Source organism: Anser cygnoides, chromosome 1 (genome assembly GCF_040182565.1).
Source record: "Anser cygnoides isolate HZ-2024a breed goose chromosome 1, Taihu_goose_T2T_genome, whole genome shotgun sequence".
NCBI lineage: Eukaryota > Metazoa > Chordata > Aves > Anseriformes > Anatidae > Anser > Anser cygnoides.
Window position 1 is genome coordinate 32851448 of NC_089873.1, and position 20433 is coordinate 32871880.

At 39.6% G+C, this 20433-nt stretch overlaps 1 protein-coding gene across 8 annotated transcripts in view; it reads right to left on the reverse strand.

Annotated features, from left to right (window-relative positions):
* Positions 1-7937: 7937 nt before the first annotated feature.
* The window catches only part of ADAMTS20 (ADAM metallopeptidase with thrombospondin type 1 motif 20), a 96664-nt gene continuing 84168 nt past the window's right edge, over positions 7938-20433 (reverse strand). For 3 of the 8 annotated variants that reach the window (XM_048065929.2, XM_048065928.2, XM_066992046.1), the window contains 10 exons: positions 19593-19766; positions 15559-15729; positions 14498-14698; positions 14236-14365; positions 13988-14082; positions 13806-13900; positions 13252-13385; positions 12534-12625; positions 10354-10458; positions 7938-9685 (listed from right to left, as the gene is read on the reverse strand). In XM_048065929.2, the coding sequence (XP_047921886.2) occupies positions 9596-9685; positions 10354-10458; positions 12534-12625; positions 13252-13385; positions 13806-13900; positions 13988-14082; positions 14236-14365; positions 14498-14698; positions 15559-15729; positions 19593-19766 (1287 nt within the window). In that variant the 3' untranslated portion in view covers positions 7938-9595. The other 5 variants (XR_010829265.1, XM_066992039.1, XR_010829271.1 and 2 more) reach the window with 5 other exon arrangements.

Below are 20433 nucleotides of genomic sequence, written 5' to 3' on the forward strand. Positions count from 1 at the left end.
ACGCTCCCTCTCTCCATCGGTCCAAGCCATTGGTGTCTGATGGAAATTTTTCTGGATAAATGTGAACCAGATGTTCCCAAACCCTGACTTGTGACCTGTCCTGTGCTTCTACCCGGTGCGTGCTGGTTGCAGAGCTGCAAAGGGGCAAGGGGCTGTCTCCGTAAGCACACTGCTCAGACCCCTACTTACCCAGACCCAATGCAGCATCTGCTGGAAAGAGCACCCTGACCCCAAAATGCAGGGTATACTCGTTCCAGGGTCACTGCACAGGGCCTAGCACAGTAAAAGGGATTCGTGACGAGCAAACACGCCACTCTGTGGGCTTCTGACTGAGGTGCCAAGCCCTCATGGGCTCATGACTGCAATCCCTCTGTGTCACCTGCAGGTACCCTGCAGAAAGCCCCGATGCTGCTGCTGCGTTAGGCAGGACAGCCTATCGGAAAGGTCTGAGATAGGGAAATCTGGAGTCAGATTGTATTTCCCAACCATTAATAAAATTTCCCCTGGAATAAATGTAGAGGAGCTGGCGCCACTTTATGTTATTCAAAACCACAAATTTCCTCTCCCTCACAATCTGCCAGAGTTACAGACTCTTTTGCAACTTCTTAAAAATTCAAGATGTTTTCCCCAAATGAGCATCCTCCTCCTTCAAAACGCACCCAGGGAAAATTAGCAATGCAATTTAGCTGTGCTTGTAATGAGAAGAGGGGAGGGTGGCAGTGAAACAGCGTGACAGCTCCATGCATGGGAACACATTAGCAAGTGTTTCATCCCTGCCTGGGGTGTTAGAGGTTTCTGCACCAAAGGGAGAGGTTGATACAAAGGCTGCTGCTGCAGCCGAGGTGACGAGCATAAGCTGCGTGAGAGAGGGACAAGAAGGGACTTGGCTCTCACCTCAGGTTTTCCACAGCTAAACTGGACCCCAGGGGAGCTGCTGTGGGCTTTCCCAACACTGTCTCACTGCTTGTGCCACGTTTCTTGGCACTGCTGGGGCCTGTACCACCCCGCAGATGAGCTGTGGACATGGTTTGGAGTTGCCCCTGACAGGGGCTCCCAGCAGTAAGCAGGGACCCCTGCCTTGGTGGGGGCTCTCGTACCTACACACCCACGGAGGTGATCTATGTTGTGCCTCTGCTTAGTAGAGTAGCTATAACCTCAAAGGCAAGACTTTATTTGATGCCAGGCAAGAGCTGTTTAATGTTTCTTGTCTGAATTGACAGTCACATTTCCTTGTTAAGAAGCACCTTTGACCCTAATGCAGGTATACAGTGACCAGGATAGGAAATTGTGAAACAGATTATTTCCCAATTTTCAACAGCGTATGTCGCCTTACATCTTTCATTGTTCAATATATTACTGTCCTTCGGCCCTGAGGCACCTGGCTGTACAGGACTTTATAAAATAGACCACTGAGAGCTGCTGGGCCCTCTTACTGTTTCTGTAATGGACCTGTGAAATTTGCTACAGACAATAAATGCTAAGAACGGTCAAAAGCCCTAAGACAATGGGACATTTGAAGAGGACACCTTTCACCTTCTATTTGTCTTGCTCCTTCCAACGGGCTGAAAGACAGGTGACTCCTGAACTTCAGCGGGAGGAAAGGAGATCCCTCCTAGTGGAACACCACAGGGACCTCAGTGCAGCCCCCGAGGTGCTCTGCCAGGCCCTGAGAGCCGCAGCTGCATGCAGGATGTTCCTTGACAGTACCTGGGGAAAAATGAGGGCCGTGACATTGACAGAAGGCCAGTATGGCTGGAGCACAAGCTACCCACATTGCCTCTAGGAAATGCTAAGGTGTGAGATCTAAGCTGACCACTGAAGTCCACACAGGAGACTCCTCCTCCTGCGGTTCACAGACAAGCCCTTTCCTGGTGATAAAGAATCAATGTGACATCGCCAGAGCGAGGACTGGGTCAACCCAGTGCAAAAAAAACTAAATCACTTTCCAGCCTAACAAGCTTTATACATATATTTACATATGCAAATATATACATGCAAGAGAGATTCTTTGATATGCTCTGAAATTCGGCAATTAGGAGCATACTCTTTTTAGGAAGAAGATCAAGGTTTAAGACTCTCTTACGCTAGTTGGAGCTATGTAGGAATGACAGCCTGAGTCTCCTGCATGCTAGGAAAGCATTTGAATAACCTCATATCTAATGTGCTAATATTTTTAGCTCATATTTGGGATGACACTGATCACATCATTTAGCTTTGGCTCAGATTGTTAAAGCACAGTAAATTAGCAGCGCAGTGTACAACTAGATATATCTTTAAAGCAAAATATGCCCTCAGATTTGTATGTAATTCCTCCTTTCAGAGTGAGTAGCTCTTGAGTAGCTCTAGGGAATTTAATTGGCAGCATTCCTAGTAAGATGAGAAATTAAAATTTTAAATAGCAACTCATGATTAAAAATAAATATATAGAACAAATGAAAAACAAACAAAAAGAGTTAATGTGTTACTTCATTTCTCCCGTTTTACTATTAGCAATAGTATATTTTGAAAAATATGTATGAAAAATAACCACGTGCTTTGTCCTGGACAAAACACTAGAGGAAGACACATAACCAGGAACAAACTTCATTGCAAAAGTAGCTCCTAGTATGTGTGTGTGTATATATATTTGTAATATATAGTGTATATATTAGTGTATAAACACTAATATTTATACATATATATGTGTATATACATTTACATACAGACACACACAGATATGTATAGAAACAAACCAAAACAAACCCCACAGCCTAAGGTCTGAAGTGCAGGGAGCTAGATCCCCCCCACTAGATCTGTGCACCAGCATAGGATTATGTGCTGCGTATTATTGGGGTTCCATAAAGGGCTAGAAATACACGTTGGTATGGTGACTTGTGGGATCAGCAGTCTTTTATTGTATTGAACTGCGAGCACACATAAAATCTTGTACCATGTTAAAAAAAAAAAAAAAAGCCTCTTTGCCAAGTTGCTTTTCATGCTCGTGCCAAATTCTTTCGTTCTTCTGACACAGAAAACACCATTGCAATGGCTTGATAAGGAGTGTACGTGTGTGGGGTGGTTGTTTCAATATCTGCTCCCTGGGCAATAATATTAGAATATGCTATCTTACATTTTCCAAAAGTAAAGCAGAAGCATTTTGAAGAACTAGTTCCTCCAAAGAACATTGTTCCAGCTCGAAATGTCAGGTTCATCCAAAGGATATGAAACAGTGTTTGTGGTACATGGAACAAAACACACAGAAAGAAAAAGACACCGCATAGCAGAGAATTGCCTGTAGATGTATTTTTATTAAAATTTCATGATTCTTACTGTTTATATATAATTTATTAGGGCAGTAACAGCAGACCACGCAGAGCACTGGTAACAATAGTGGGGGTTTTGTTTGATTATGGGATAGGTAAGCTTTTCAGATAGCCAGAAGCTTGTTTCCATTTTAGAGAAAAAGTCCTCTGTGTGCCTCTGCTTAAACAGGGGCATAAGCTGCTGCTCAGAGCAGTGCTCCAGAGTTCACTTCCTCTGCTTCATCGAAAATATTCTGAATGTTGAATTTCTTATGAAGCAATGCTGTCGACAGCTGGCCAGGCAAACACACTGCAGAAGAGTGCACTTCAAACCCAAAGACAATCTCCCTCTTTTAAGCCTGCCTATCTGCATTCTCCCCCATAGATCCATCTTAGAATAATTCCTCCGAGTAAATATTTGGCTGAGGAGTACCAAAAATATACCCAACCATGTAAGAGGAAATTGCAATGAATCTTTAAAGCTGGAAGATACAACTCTAGAAGTAAAATAATCTCTTTTATTTTATTTATTTATTTATTTATTTTTAACTGGGCTCTTTCTGGTACTGTTTTTGTGTTAGCTGAAAAAAAAAAATATCCAAACCCACAGTTTATGTGTTTTCCCTTTGAGGTAACAACCATGAATTGATTCCTCTTTTTCCTTTCTCTCAGAATTTGCTAGCAGGGATTTGTTTGAGGAGCTGGAGATGATGTTCCTTTTCAGGCAAGAGTAGTAATAAACTCAAGACAGAAAGCAATAGCGGAAGGGCAAAAGAATTCTTAGCTAAATACCTTGTAAACCCTGATGAAAGGGGCTACTGGTGGCTGCTGTCTTGGCCTTGTTTGAGCTGCAGACCTTCAAGGAACACAAATAGTAGCAGAGCTGCTGTTTTCTTTACAGAGGTGTTAAATAAATATTTTTACAGTAAGACTTTTCTGCAGGACATTTTAAACACAAAGCATTAAAAAAAACCGCTGCCCCCTGTATTTACTAGCACAAATGTAAATATGTTCTGTACAACCACAGTTTTAATTATTCCAGCCTCCAGAGGAACATCAAAAAACTCACAGAGAGTGATGAACTGACCCGGAGCATCATCATCATGATCAATGAACAACCACCAGAGACAACTGAAGTGTAAAAAAGGATTAAATCCCATCAGGCATGAATATCTGTTGCTGCTATGAATCACTCCAGCCCTTTGCATATGGAAAATTCATGAGCTCTCCCTGAATGTTCCTTGCTTCTGTAAATCAGACTGTAAAATAAAACCATACAGGGATTTCAAAAAGAGTCTTTCAGTATTCATAAATGCAGGATTTTGCTTTCCAAAACAAAATAGTAATGGTGTGCAAGACAGAAATAGTGTATTTTATTTCAGCTGCTCTGAGAGAGAGTAGAGAGCGACCATTTGCCGAGTGGGCTCTCTGTGTTGCATGCTTTGTTTAATTATACAAATAAGATTTGAAAAACATATGCAGACAAGAAAATTTTGTTGCAGGAACAGAGAAAAAACACACACACAGATTAAAGAAGGAAACATTTGTTTATTAAAAAGGAAAAGGTTCTGGATGGCAGCACAGAGTCAGACATGAGACAGATGAATGTATGCACAGCTGTTCATGTTTAAAGACAGAATATAGACATAAATACAGTTAGATCTTTGCTCTGCTCTACTGCTACAGTATTTTTATACAGCCGATTCAAAGGAATATCTGTCATAAGTGAACACAAGGAGAAATTTATCAGAAACAGAGCACAGATTACTTCTCTAAGGCCAGGATAAACATAGCCCAGAAAAGCCTCTCAAGCTGTGGTATTGCAAAATAAACTTAATTGTGCAAAAGAAACCCACCTTCTGTGGATGAGAAGATTAATCGTTGGATTCAGCTCCAAGTCAGATAGCCTTTTCTTCTGTTTGAATATAATGCAGAAGGTAATTTTCCTCTGCTCTTATCATAGTTATTGCTCTAAGCCAGTACTGTGAAGCAGGAATGAACTTTTAAAGCAATACCTTACTTCTTCTATGATCTTTTCCGCGTATTTCCAAAGCACACCAGAGAGAGAGGGGGCTGATGAGACCCCCCTCAAAGTTTTCGTTAATGCATAAACACAACAAGGCCATCCTGAAAAAAACATACAGGCTCAGGAGATGATGACCAGGAGAGCAGAGCAGGCCTTACAAGAACAAGACCAGGAGCTGGTCCGTAGGATGCAAATTCTTCCCCAGGGCTGCCACTCTTTAGCCTTGAGGATGTTATCTCCTATCAGTTCTGCCAGGCTACTCTTACCTGGGTTAAGTGAGCAAAATACTTCAGAATTGTTCAACACTTGAGCAAATATAAATGCATTTAAGGCTAGCCTGTGGCACTTCATGGCTCAAGTACGACATCTACAAATGAAATAGGGAATTCTGTTGTATCACGGAAGTTAATTTTTGGAAAAGGTTCTGGTGGGGTTCTTTAGAGTACAACTGGGAATTGTTTTAATTTATAAATAAGTAAATAGGTTCAGCATGGATTTATGGTGAGCATGGAATCTCAACTGCAATGTATATATATAATGCTCATTTTAATATTTATTTCCTATTAAAATTCAACTATCATGCTTTAAAACTGTTTTTGTATGTTATTTTTTGGTTCTCTAATTTTTAATGTGAGGTTAAAGTATTTTAGCATATCTCTGCTTCACTTCTAATTCATGTGCAGTTTTGATAGCCACAGAACACCAAGTCATCAAGTTTCAGGAATCTGTTTGTAGTATTTTGTTCAGATTCTGAATTTCTCAGGGATCTCATGTGTTACCACAATAAAACTGTTAAGACATAAAACCCCTCCTAGTCATGCGTAATTTTTATTTCAGATAGTAAACAAATCTGAGAAGTTATGCTAACCACATTCAAGGCTACAAGAGTTGGAAAAAAAAAAAACAAAAACAAACCACAAGGCTTCCCTCATTATTTCAAGTACATCCTGGATATTAGAGCCTTTCAGTTAGACAAGAAAAATATATAACCATCATCAAAAATCCACACAGACACAAACGTGGTGGAATCACAGCCACAGCTGTTCCCCTGAACATGGGGTGGGCTGCTTGTACAACACACCTCTGCGTGCATTCTGCTCCTCTGCAGGGAGAGGGGCACAAAAGGGCGAGAGAACAGACCTTTGAATTCAACTCAAATTGGAGACCCATTAGAGGAGACAAAGCCAGGGTTTCTGGCTCCACCTCAGGGGAAATAAGGGTAGGAGAAAGATTCTGGGAAGAGATGTCACAGGTCCTAGGCAGTACACCACCATTTCATAGCACACCGAGAGACATTTTGTGGGCTGAATGTGAGCAACAAGGTTTTTTTTTGCATATAGTCCCTCTTCAACATTCAGACAAGCCCTCAATGTGCGTGTGTGCATACACAAGCAAGTTGTGTCACCTAATAGCTGATGGGATTGAACGTGGTCTAGGGGACATCCGGGGAAAGCATCATTACAGTCCTCTATTATCATTCCTCAATTAGTTTATTTTTTTACTGTAAGGATGAGTGATGGGACAGTTCAATGTTTCCTTTCCTAGACATCAGCCAAAGCTGGAGAATCACTTGTCTGTGACCAGTGGTGCCAGCTCGGCAGGCACAGACCCACCTGGTGGAGCCTTCAGCCTCTCACCGAGCACCCGGCTGTGCTGGCACCCAGCTGGGCTGCGATGCAGGCTTGTGGGCACGTCAGTTAAAGGGAATACAAGCACAGTACTGTAAGTACAACCCACGATTCTCCTTTTATTAAACCTTTTAACTTGTCAGCATCACCAAGTTTCCAAATTCATCAGAGCCAATCATCAGGCTCATGTTTCCCTCAAATTGCCCACAAGATGAAAATTATCGGAAGTTTAAATGGATTGATTAAGCCCTGTTTCTCAGTGAAATCAGAATAATAACATGAAAATATAATGACAGAGCACAAAAGTACTTTCTTCCTAGACTAGGGCTGAAATCCCAAAACAAGAAAAAAAGGAAAGAAAGGATGAAAAAAATAATAGGATGCAATGCTGTTTCATGCAAAAGTTTAACTTGGTCACAGGATATACTTTAATTATAGAAAATAATTTTTTATTCAAAAATCACTACCATTACCCAAGAATATGCTATGTTGGATATCGGGTTAAAGTCACTTGATCTGGTAGTGGATTTTCAGAGAGATTCTGCAGCAGAAGAGCTGAGCACTTCCCAGCCTGTGACCAGTGTTTCAGGGCTGAAAAGAAAATGATCCTCCTGTAGATGGAGGTAGATTTCAGTTCACCTTATGCCAAAGTAGCTGTTGAGGGACCATGCTATAAAATAATCAGAAGAACTGACCTAGATTATTTCAGTGAATGATCTATGGGGCAACCCCCCAAAAAATGTATAGGTGAACAGGGGGGTAGGGGCTGGAAAGAGAATGCAGATGTGGAGTTTGTACCTCTGAAGTAGCATTTGCTTCCGTTGAAAACGTCTGTATGACTACCACCTGCCTGTGTGACAGTTATTCCAGTATAAGTCTTTATCTATAATGGTGAGGCAGTATTAATATTGTAGTTATTCGATGCATAAACAAGATTATATATTTTTGCAACGTTCTGTGCTGTATTTGATTTAAAAAAAAAAAAAAGCAAAAGTACTCAAGTACGATTCACACAAGCATATTTATTACATAAATACTTTATAAATTACAAGATTTTAATTATAAATGTAAACATTTCTAGGAAAATAATGTTTTATATTCTTATTAATGTTTACAACTAATATAAGGCACATAGTGCAAAAATACATTTCTGATGCAGAGATCACAAAATAATTACCTACATGTGTTATCTAAAAGTAGCTGCTTAGACTTATGTGGTACAGTCTTGGTTTTAATTAATACATATTGCTAATTCATGGCTAACTCTTTGTGGGTAGAAATATGATATAGCTGCCATTTGATCTAACAATTTTACTGGCATGCAAAACAGATATTTGGTTTACAGAATGCACATTGTCAGAAAAAAAGTATGTATAGTTCTCCAGTACATCATACATGTTATTATGCAGGTAGTAAATTTTATTCAGAATACCTGAGTGTTGGCCCTGAAACACATTATCTTTATAAGCATATACTTCTACGGTTCTGGACTGTAAGGCGATCCAAAACAACAAATCAACCACCTAGATCATTTTTAAAACTGTATAACTCTCTCGTACACTTACTTTTCTGGAAGAAATAATTTTAACTAGCAGATGTCAGAGCTTTACTTATAGCCATTCAAAAATATCAAACAGAGTCAAAGATGGACACCAGCCACACTGTGTGCTTGATGCTGCCTCTGCCCCAGAGTTTTCTTAAGGTTACTGAAAACTGTATTGAGTTGGAATTTAAAAAGGGAGGCACACTATAGCCATTACGAATATGCTATTGGAATAAGGGGTATATGGAAAGGGTTTAAGTAAATGCATATACATACAATCACATACAAGTGGTATGTAAACAGAACACGCTCCTTTTACAGCATTCTTAGCTGAGAGGCAGGGATTTCAAATCAGATTTCCAAGCAATTTTTCTCCTTATTTATCTCTTCCTGTAACCACAAAAAAATAAGCCTAGATGTTTAACATGTGCTATAGAGACTACAGAGGTTAAACCACACTTTTCAGCATTGCTGCTAGTATTTGAGCACCACAATAGATATAATGACAGGTATGGGGAAAAATGCTTTTACTGACAGAGAAACACACAGATCTATTGATCTCAGGAGAAAATACACTGGTTATATACTTTTTGGTTGTAAATTATTGTCAGAAATTCCTAACAGGTTTCACAAAGTTGAAAGATCCGAAATTATTACCTCTTTTCTCTATATAGGAATGACTTTTCTTTCCTTTCTACATTTTAGTGTAGCTGATCAAGAAAATCAGTACAGTGTGAATTTTACTGAATACTGCATGCAGAATTGCACCAATTAGTTGTAGGTACAGTATTGCAATTATGGCACAGTTCAAGGTGTTACCCATGCTAGCAATCTCAGTGCAATTTACTGGTTGATATACCTACTATACATTGAATGAATGCCTCTCCATGAAAACCTGAAGGTTTATGATTGTGATTTACACACTTGTTAGCTCACAAACAGGTAGCACCTCCCCAGATAAACACTGAAGAAAATAGAATGGAATTCTTAGCAGTGAGCATTACAGTCATGAGCATTACAGAGATGAAAATTAAAAAAATACATATATACACAGCACCTACAATTTGCACCTAAATGACAGATGTTGTGCTTTGATGTTCTTACCACACCAAAGTCCTCACTGTATTTGAAGCTGGAGACCAGTAATTGTGTTAGGAATACATTTCCCACAAAATCCTCCGCATCTTCCGTATATTTTAGTACCATCCTGGAAATGAGACAGAGAAAGCAATCAATCAAGAGAAGTAACTGTAATCATAGTTGTACAAAAAGATCCTCAAGGTTTGCACACAGTAGACCTTTTGACAAATCAAACCTGTAAACACTAAATCAAGAGGGCATCAGATTAATGGAACAGGCACAGAGATCCTTTATCATTATAGTTGTATACCTTCTTTCCCAGCTTACTATCCAATGTTTTCCTAAACTATGCATCTTTACTCTTCTTTTTCAACAGGTCTTTTGGTTTCCCATATGAATCAAGTTGGAGGTAAGCAATCTGTAAGGATCTTCTGTAGTAGGTATCTTCAATAAAATGGTATTTTTTATGAGGCAGTATTAGGTATCTCCAATTTTTTAATGAACCTAATTAATACGGCAATAGGCCCTTAAAACCAGTAAGGGAAGGCTAGGTAGGCAGTGTTGATCTGGATTAGATTCTGGGAGGTGTCATTAAAGATTCCATGAGATTTTTAAGGTGAAATTATCAGGCTTAGGTCTCATACTGCACTTGAAAGAAAATTTAGACAGATCAGAGACCTTGAGCTCTACGCTTGATTCATAACTAGTGTTGCACTAGAGAATCATCAGCAGCACCTCTTGAGGTATAATATTGCAAGTCATAATAGTAGGTAAAGGAAAACAACATTGACTTACGTGAGATTTGTGTATGTCAGCAGTTGCATAGTTGCCCTGAGCAATCCACCTAACTGTACTGGATAATCTCAGACCTGTACCAGCCAAATTAATGCTGAACTGTCCCTAACAAAACAAAAACAAAAGGTAAAATACAGAGCTTGTGAGCAGAGTTCAAAACACTAAAACACTTTACTTTGGCATAGCTACACATATAACTTAGGGTATATCTAGATATTAAGTACTCAAAGGGACATGCTTAACCTGGCTTGGTTACATCACATATTTCCTAATTTTTGACTCTCAGGACACAGAGATGCATGAACAAGTTATTCTGCAGTAAGTAGCACCTGTGAACCGGCTGATCTGCAGTATCTGTTTGAAGAGTCTGAATACAGAACTAACAGAACTAACCTTGGTAAACAAACTGGGGTACAGAAAATGATTAAATTGCATTCACACAGAAGTGCGGTATGTTTAAAATATATGTTACCTCCACAAAGAGCCTAACTGTTGCTTTAGGCAACACTGTAGTCTGAAAACCCCCCTCCAGTTCACTGAAGGCCTGAATTTCTGTATTCAGACCTAGTTAAAATTGCTTAAAACACAAGATCAAAGTTTTAGGAAAGATAAAATCTTCATTACATATTGTAGCTTCTGTATTTTATTGTTTCTATAGATTTCTATTAACAAATAAAGCAGCTGGGGGATATTCATTCAAATAGTGTGAAGTGCTTTCCACAATTAACAGGCCCAAACTAACTACATTTACAGGGGTATCATTTTGTAAAAATAAATGAAAAGTGCTATGTGCAGTTACAATGACAGCATAACAGCTCTCTGTCATGTAGTAAACTCAAGACCAGGAGCAGATTTCAAGGACAGAGTGATGTAACTGAGGCTTTTTATCTACACACAGACACAGAGCACTAGTTTCAATGCGTATGTCACAGATGAAAACGTATCAGTGAAAAACACATGAGCAAAATGACTTCCAACAAAAGTTACACATTGCAGATAGACATGTATTGCATTAAGCCTGAAGAGTTTGCAGGTTGAAGGTATCCAATACTGTAATGAACTCCAACTGTTTTCATGTTAGGGATTAAGGTTAGGCATAATTTAGGCACTTCATTTGCCCCTAAACTGTAGGTCTCTAGCTGCCCTTGAATGCATCCACGCATATAGCCTGTCTTAATTTTAGGCACCCAGGTTAGACAGAAAACAGGGATTCACCTCCATGCAAGGCTGGGCTAGTGAGTCTTAACTCTCTTTATAATCAGTGGAAAGAAATATGCGCTTACAGAGGATGGTAACCATAAAATGTCTAACAGGGTAAGGTTAGAGGTACTGTGTTCTAGGGAATCCCATTTCTGCCAGTGGACTCCAAGGGCAGCCTAGGTTGACTTGCTCAGACTAGGGCTATGGCTGTGTTAACAAGTAGGCTGCAGTATGAGCAAACCTGTAAAGTGAAAAAATTGGGTCAGAGAACCTAGTGTACAGTACACAGTACACAAATCAGAGTTTTACACTGGGCTAACTCTCATGGATTCCCACAGACTGAATTCTCGTTAGCAGTTGGCATGCACTAGGGTCCTTCTGGAGCTTTGATTTACTTTCATCTGGAGGTTCATGTGTCCCAAGACTGCTCCATGGCGCAAAACAACAAACAGTAAACTGGGACAATAGAGAGATTCACTTAAGAAGCACCAGCCAATCCAAACTAAAACAATAACATAGACACACCAATAGATGTATAACTTGAATTCATGTGCTAAACAGGATCGATTTCTCTGGTAGCCTTCAAAGCTATGCAGAGTCAGGAAAGAAACAAATTAGAAAAGAAAAAAACTGCAGGGTTAAATAAAAGGAGAATGAAGACTGAGAAGGGAAAACAAAGGATACCTCACATCCAGGTACTCAAGAGGGAGGGAGAGCAATACATGAAAGCAGTACAAAAAATGATACAGCTACAGGCCTAGAGGCAAATCATGGAGTAAACAATTTGTGGTAGAAACAGAAAAAAAGAGATGGTGAAACAGGAGAGAAAGCAGTAAGAAAAAAAAAACAACACTTATAAAGTCATACACAGACCAGACAGAACAGATTTTAAGTGCTTTAGAGTTACAGCTCTAAACCAGTCATGCAGACTTTTTTTTCTTCTATGTGCACATTTCAAGGGGAGAAGGAATCATAAATACCTGCGGACATCTGGCAGCACTGTAGCAATCTCCAGCTGTAGCAAATGGAACTGCTCTCCCAAGTATAGTCTGAGCAAAAAGAAAATCTGTGGCTAGAAAACAGAAAATTACTCAACACTGGAAGCGCTGCATTAGAAGATTAGGTGAAAACTGTGTGAAACAACAATCTTTTATTTTTTCTTTTTTGAAATTCTAGTTTATGCCACAACCTACAAGCCCAGTTTGCTTTCTGAGACAGTATGGGGATAGGAAGAGGACTGACGTGCACCTGGACATAAGCCCACGTGAGCTGGCTGTGGCTCAGCTTGCCACCTTCAGACAGAGGCTTCAAAGTGCTGCAAGATACCCCGTCCTTTTAGCCTTTCTACCACAGTCTGAGAGGGATTAACTATGGCATGACAAGACTTTCCCAAGAAAAATGTGCCAGTGGCTAAAAGGAAATGGAATAATGGGAACAAAATATTTACAAAATCACTTAAATATGAAACTGTAATATTCATGCCACTTGACCACTAGGGACAAACTAACAAAGGAAGTAGCAGTGGTTTCTCTATTTTTTTTTTTAATTCATATTGAATTCCTAAAGAAAATAAGAATTTTCTTTGCCCCAAAATGGCATCATTAGATCCACAAGTGAGTTGAAGTGAAAATTTGGTAATCATGACCATGCACAGTATCAAAAAAGGCTCACGTCGGCTAAAACTACTAAAATGCTTACTTGTAATTTGCATGGAGTCTACATCAAATCTTATTTTGCTAAAAATTGTGAAGCCAGCTGCAAGGTAATCATTTCGACAGGCACAGTCTTGCCTTCTGCTTCCATTGAAAGGACATTCATATGGATTCTGTAACCTAGAGAACAGCAAAGATTTAGTTTTCCTTTTGACATTTTTCCATAACAGAACATCATAGTGAAAAATAATTGCATTGAACTATGCCACATATAGAAAATTAACCAGCAGTTACTGAACAAGAAGCTCAGCCATTAGCCTTGGTTCAGCTGAAATACTAATGTGGATTCAATCATTTTCTACTAAAATCAAGATAGAAAAAAAATTATAATCGTTTAGTGCAATTATCTCAAGTCCAGCTTGGAAGTATCCACGTTTCTGCATGTGTTCATATGCCTAGATATTCAAAACAGAAAATAAAGGAAAAAAAATATATATATATATATATTAATCTTTTCTTAGCAAAGGTAAGTATTATTTGATTGTTTTATTTTGGGAGATATAAATGCACTTCATAAAATTTACAAAACCATATTTGTACCTGAATCCATATACTTCAGAAAAATTGTCTGCTTCACCTTTTACCAACGTCAAATATTCTCTGGGATTCTCTAAATGCATGCCTGAACAATAAATCTGCCAGAGAAAATATAATCCTTTAGCAAAATCTTTCTTAGAAAGTATTATTTAATAAAAATATATGTTCATAAATATTAAGAGTACCTTTATCATCCTTCCTTTAACGTTGAGTAGGTATTCACCATCTTTTCTAATCCCTTTTTTAATCTGAATATCTTTGCAGGTGGAAAGTATTTCACCTTCAAAATGAAGGATTGAATCATATTAATATTTCCTGAACAGAGTTTAGTTTTAGGACTTTTCCATAATTATCCTCCAAATATATTCATTGCTTTAAAATAAATAACCTGGGAAAACATTAAGTTCACCTAAAAATTACAGCTTCCACTTACATTCTTCTGTATGGCAGATCTTTCTGGCATCTGGTTTTAAACGCGTCAGGCACAAGTCACTGGATAAGCCATTTTCAGTCGTACATGCTACTGTTCTTTCCTTTACTCCCATTCCACAAGTCACTGAGCACTAGATAAGGATAGCAATCAAAAGTTAGATTAGAAGGTAGAAAATAATTAACATAAGCTTGTCAGCAAATACCTTGGCATCGGTTTGTGTATGAGGCAGCTATCAAAAATAAGCTTGCACATCTGTACTCACCTTGGTCCACTTCCCCACTCTCCAGGTAGCTCCTTGTGAACATCCTTTGATATTACACGTATAAATGTATGGGGAGGGTGTTACTGGGCATTCTCGGTACGCCACAGTTCGAAGGCCGTAGGCATGCTTGTTTTGAACAGAATGGATTCCAACACAGTATGTGATCCTCTGCTGGTAATCCAGCCCACAGCTGGCTGAACACTAAAATAAAATCCCCAAGCACAGGCATTATTTCTGCAGAGCTGAACCTTCCCACAGCATTGCAGCTACAGATAAGTCATCACTGATCCTCATTTTGGCAAAAGCCTGTAATCCTATGTGTGACATCTCAGTTAATCAGCGTGCAGAAGTGAAGGTCTACCGTAATTACACACCCGAGGAAAGGGAAAGTTCCATGCAGCTCTTCTCAGAGCTCACAGAGTTTCCAGAGCAGTTCCCTCTCATGCACATGTAGGTAGTCTAAGGGAAACGAGGGACTGATCCCACATTTCACTGAAATCAAGGAAGGGATTTCTGTTTGCTTCAGTTTGTAAGGACGTTTCCTTTGGAGCTAGCAGAGGAGTCTGGTGGTAAGGGCAGCTGTCCTCTGGCAGGTGTTCATAGCTCCCAGGCAGGCTACCAGATGACGGTCAGAGTCAAGTGGCAAAGATAACACTCTTTCACCCCGTATGGTATTATTTATGGTGACTCTCCCTTAATCATAACACTTAGCAAACAGTCCCTAGCACTGCCTTTTCCTGTTCATGTTCCCACCACCACTCATTTTCGCATCGTTTAGCATCCCTCATTACAGCATAAGCTTCTCTAAAACCAAGCACTGCTTCTTTCTAATAACTTGGTATCCCATAGCCCTTACTAATCAGAGTTTGGTAGTAGTCAGACAGATTTACTACAATAAACCATGACTGACTGGAAGGTTCACTGTGAAGAAAGTTGGGGCACCCTCATTCAGATGAAAATATGCTTTTTTTCCTCTGCACTCATGAAGTACATTTTGCAGCAGTATAATACTCTTCAGTGTAACGTCACATGAAAATGTGTGAGCAATATCATTAGTTTACCTGTGACAGTTCTCCTGTAAGCACAACATACTTAGTGGGAGCTACCCTACAGTTTTTGGTTGATGGAGGCTTTGTGGCAGGATCGCAGAAGCTTTCACCCACTTGGATCTGGTTTTCATCCACACACTTAACCTTTCGGTGTATTTCCTCTCTTCTATATGATGTCGAGCACTGAGTGTGAGAAAAACAATCACAGTATGTGGAACTAAACTGCTCATTTACAGAATAAAGCTATTTGTCAATTGTCACATATCACTAAAATTCAGATAGCAAAAAATTTTATGACGTGTTATCAGAGTTGGACCAAATTACTCACTGAATCAAAATCCTTTATTTTCAGTGTTCAGATACCTCCAATCAGCTGCAAAAACAACAGTACATAATGGCATGACACTGTAATTGTTGGGTGAGATGGAGCAGAAAATAAAAATGTCAGACTAAGATGATAGGTTGAGTGAAAAAGCTCTTCTGCATGAAAAGGAAACAGTCAAGATAGGATTTAAGTGAAATATGGAAAGAATAACTTGGTCTTGGAAACAAAACATAAATAATCCCTGGAGGCACATACGTGATATTACACTGATAAAACAAAAGAAAGCAGAACTGCCTATTAGTAAAACCAGGGGCAGTTTGGGGCAGCAGTCTCTATTGAGACTGTGCTTTTGCCCCAGATGTCCTCAGACCTCCTTCCATGGCAGGTTTGTGAGACTGAGTATCGTCAGCAGCTCTGCCAGCACGGACTGAGAACCTTGCTGCCACCTGAATCCAGAAAAGTCCAGGCTACATAACACAGAGGTACAGGCTATGTAATAATACAGGTCAACAGCATGTCCCCAGCTCCGGATGCTTAAACTAACCTGTTTGAACTGGCTGCAATAAAGATGTAAGGCTCAAATACACAAACTCCAGTCTGAGCAGATGCATTAATCAATACCACTGTCTACTTGGTACTTTTGACTCTGAGCATAACTTAATATGGATTTGGACCCAACCACAGTCAATTAGGAGACTCATCAAGGTCTGATGTATAGGCCAAATGTATAATTCAAATTTTATTGTTATTGACTCAAAGTGGCAACCTGAAGTACAGAAAATAGATGTAGGGTAGAACAGCTCTGTGAGAGGAAACCTCTAACTTTATCAAGTTTCCTTGAAAACCTTTAAGAGACTGTACATCTTCCATGGGCTGTCCATTCCACTGCCCGAATTGTATTCATGGGGGAAAAACTTTTCATAATTGCCAGCTCGAACCTTTGGCTTCACTTTATTCCTGTTGTACCTTCCCACCATGCAATGCTGTGTGGAGAGCCTGGCTCCATCTTCTTGGCAACTTCTTTGTAGATACTGGAAGGCCACTGATATGTCTCCCCAACCCGCCTCTTCTCCAGGCTGACCAAGCCCAGTTCCTTCAACCTCTCCTCACGGGCAGGTTGCTCAGCCCCCATCCAGCCTTCCATTTATCAATGTCTTTCTTGAACTGGGGAACCAAAACTGAATGTAGAAGCTAGTCATGGTCTAACAAATGATGAGAGAGATACCAGTTCACTTGATATACTGGCATGTCCCTGTTTGTACGGTCCAGGCCGTCACTGCTGCCAGGCACACGGCTGGGCCAGGCTCGGCTGCCACCAGGCCTCAGGGCTGCTCCTCCCCAGCCTGGGCTGCTGCAGGGTTGCTTCATTCCCAGGGCAGCACTTTGCTTTTGTCTTGTTGAAATGCAGAAAGTTGCCGTCGGCCCATTCCTCCAGCATGTCTGGACCCCCTGGATGGCAGCCCTGCCCTCCAGTGTATATAACCCGTCTCCGCAATTTGGTGTCACCTGCAAACTTCATGAGCAAGCAGCACTGAGCCCCAAGCAACTGCTTTAGAAATTTCACTGACATAAATACACTGTTGAAAGAAGCTGCAAAATATACACCTAGGCTTACAAACCACTCTTGACCAGAAAGCTCTAAACAAGCTGAGACCCAGGTAAACAATCATTCAGATGAAAAGCTTTAGCCTTCTATCTCTTCACATGAGCAAGAAATTAATAGGCAAAACAATCAATGGTATCATGTTACTGATGTGGAAAAACAACAGCCTTATTACATCTGAGAACAGCTTCTCATCACTCTTTGTAGTGGTCTTTTTTTGGAGAAAAAAAAAAGACAAAAATTCACTTGCATTAGGTAGGAGTAAGGTTTTAATACCTGAAGGAGAAATTCAAGTATTGACTCATGATTAGGGAATTAAGTGCTTATAATCTCCTAGTCTTGCAATCTGAGCGCTTGCCTACTTTCTTGAAAAGGTGAGGCCACAAGCAGGATGGTGGGAAATCAGAGAGAATAATGGATGTAAACCAGAGAGCGAGCTTACCTGCCTGTTCAGAAGATCTACAAGAGAAGGGGGCTCAGCAGTGGAAGCCATATGTGCATTAAGCCTTTAAAAAATCCTGTCACTCAGAGAGTGAAGATGTGTGGACTTGTATCAGGGGTGCAGTGTGGATACAGTTGGCTGGTGTAGCTTACAGAGACATGTCATCTTTTAATGGCATGGAGTAGGTCAAAATATTAGGCACATGAGGAATAACCCAATCATTAGGTAATGAGGACAGGCTACTTTTCACTATGCCTTATATATTGTTCCAGTAGAGATTCTTCTTTTTAGTGTGAAAATGCCTATGTGGTATGAAAAAGCTGGTTGCTGCTAATAGCCAGCTTCCCAGCTATAAGCTGTACCAATGCTAGATCTGGAAATTTTTCTCATATGCTGTGACTGGTGAGGCAAGGAAATGACACACGAGCACTCAGAGCAGAGACAGCTGGGGAAAATATTCTGAGTTTGAGCACATACTGCACCAGGAGGGGAATACAGATAAACACCTGAAGAGTTACTACCAGTGCTAGATGTTCAGGGTTATGTAGGAAGCTGGTGAGAGAAGGTAACTGAACATGGGAATTTCAAGCAAACAGCAGTAAAAATGTGGAAAAATTTAGGAAGTAGACAGATCATGTAGTGAAACAATGCATTTGTAGTGAAGAGCTCATAATACCCAGCTGGAATATACAAGCGTTTGATAGGAAAGGAAAACTCACCCTCACTCTCTGAAAATCTGCATTTCTGATAAAAGGACATTCTGAGCCATTTCTACTCTAATTCCTAATTTTAACAAAGTCATGTTAGAAGTGAACACTTGGGAGAAACCTATATTGTCACCTTTCTCTCAATGTGGCTTAACAGAGGAATATATGCCAGAATTGCATGACTATTATCCAGGTTTTTGCAAAACACCAGCAAATAATTTACATACGAGCAGTAGCCAGTTCTACAGCATTGCATCTCTGACACATGAGTCTTCATATTCAAAGTTTCAGGGGGGTTGTCCTAAAAAATGTAACACTGCAGATTAAAGATGCTGCAACTGCACAAACTGAGTTTTTGTTTAACATTACAGTAAGAGACAGGCTCTCCTGTACACCATTTCACGTATTTATCTAGGTTTTATTTTCTCTCTCCCTCTGTCCATATGTGCGTGTGTGCATACATGGATACAAAACTTACTTATTTTTGCATGTAGGAAATAGTCATCACATTAAAAAAAAAAAAAAAAAGTTGTTTCCTGAAGATAGATTAGTCGTTAGATTTTCTTGAGTATGACATGTTTGTTTTTGTTTCTTCTTTTCTGGTTAGTCTGCCATATAGAAGTTCTTGAAAAAAAAATAATTCCCAAAAATCTTATTGCTGAGGTTTTTACTTCCAGCTGATGTTTCATCTGTATTTCTCCTCTTAAAATGTGTTTTTTGCATATTTCATCATGAAGTTTTATTAAAACTTTTTTGCATTATATAAAGACCTTTGTAATAAAATGACACAATCCTATCATTAGGGACCTACCACAGCAGTTTTGCAAATTTGACCTTTAAAATATCCAGCATGTTCACTTGTTATTCTGCAACATAAAGGCTACTAGAAATGTATCCAAAGCTGAAAAAAGTAGGAAAACTCATTACATCACTCGTAGTTACTTCATACAAGTTGAAAGCCTTACTTACATCTTCCCATTCATCTGCCAACCAGCGGTACTGCATACAGGCAGGCAGCCAACAACGCCTCTGGCTAGTGGGCCGTGCAGCGTGATTACACACAGCTTCGCTCACTTGACCCAGGCCCTTCAGCTGACAGTAGATGTCCCTTTGCTGAATCCCCACTCCACAAGATACAGAACACTGAAATGGATCAAAATTAGTTATGTCAGTGTGAAATGAGACAGTCAACAGAAAGTGGTGCAGTTGCCGTTAGTGAGTGTTATTAGAATATTTTTTAAAATACACTCCACAGACCCCACCATATTATCTGAATAAATTTATGATGAAAATGTACATTACAATTAAAATCAAAGCCCGTAAGGTATACGAAAATAAATACATCCAACATGCCTAGATTGATCTGTCTGCTTATCTTAATTCACAGTAGGAACAATCAGCATATGCATATGCAAAACAGAAGTTTAAGGGTTTGCAGGATCAAACAGTTCAAAGTCCTGAGTTCACCTTATTTCATTATCCAATTGAAGAATGTCAGTCTTGCCTGTTATTTTAAAATGCAAATATCAAACTGAAAGAGAAAGAACCTCAGTATTTCATTCTAGAAAAATCTTGCAAATGGTGCAGCATTATGAGGCTATTGTCTTTCTTTTGCAGGTAGTACTAAAGGTTTTAAATCGTGATGAGCTTAAAAAGGTTCAGAACCTGTCTACCATATGTCTCTTTTCCTTATCCCTGGCCAAAAGGAGTTAACTACAATGGTAGTTTACTAAGCAGTACTTAATACAAAGACTTGCTGCAATAGATGTTCTCTTTTACCCCAGTAAGAAGCACAATTAGGTCCCAAAAC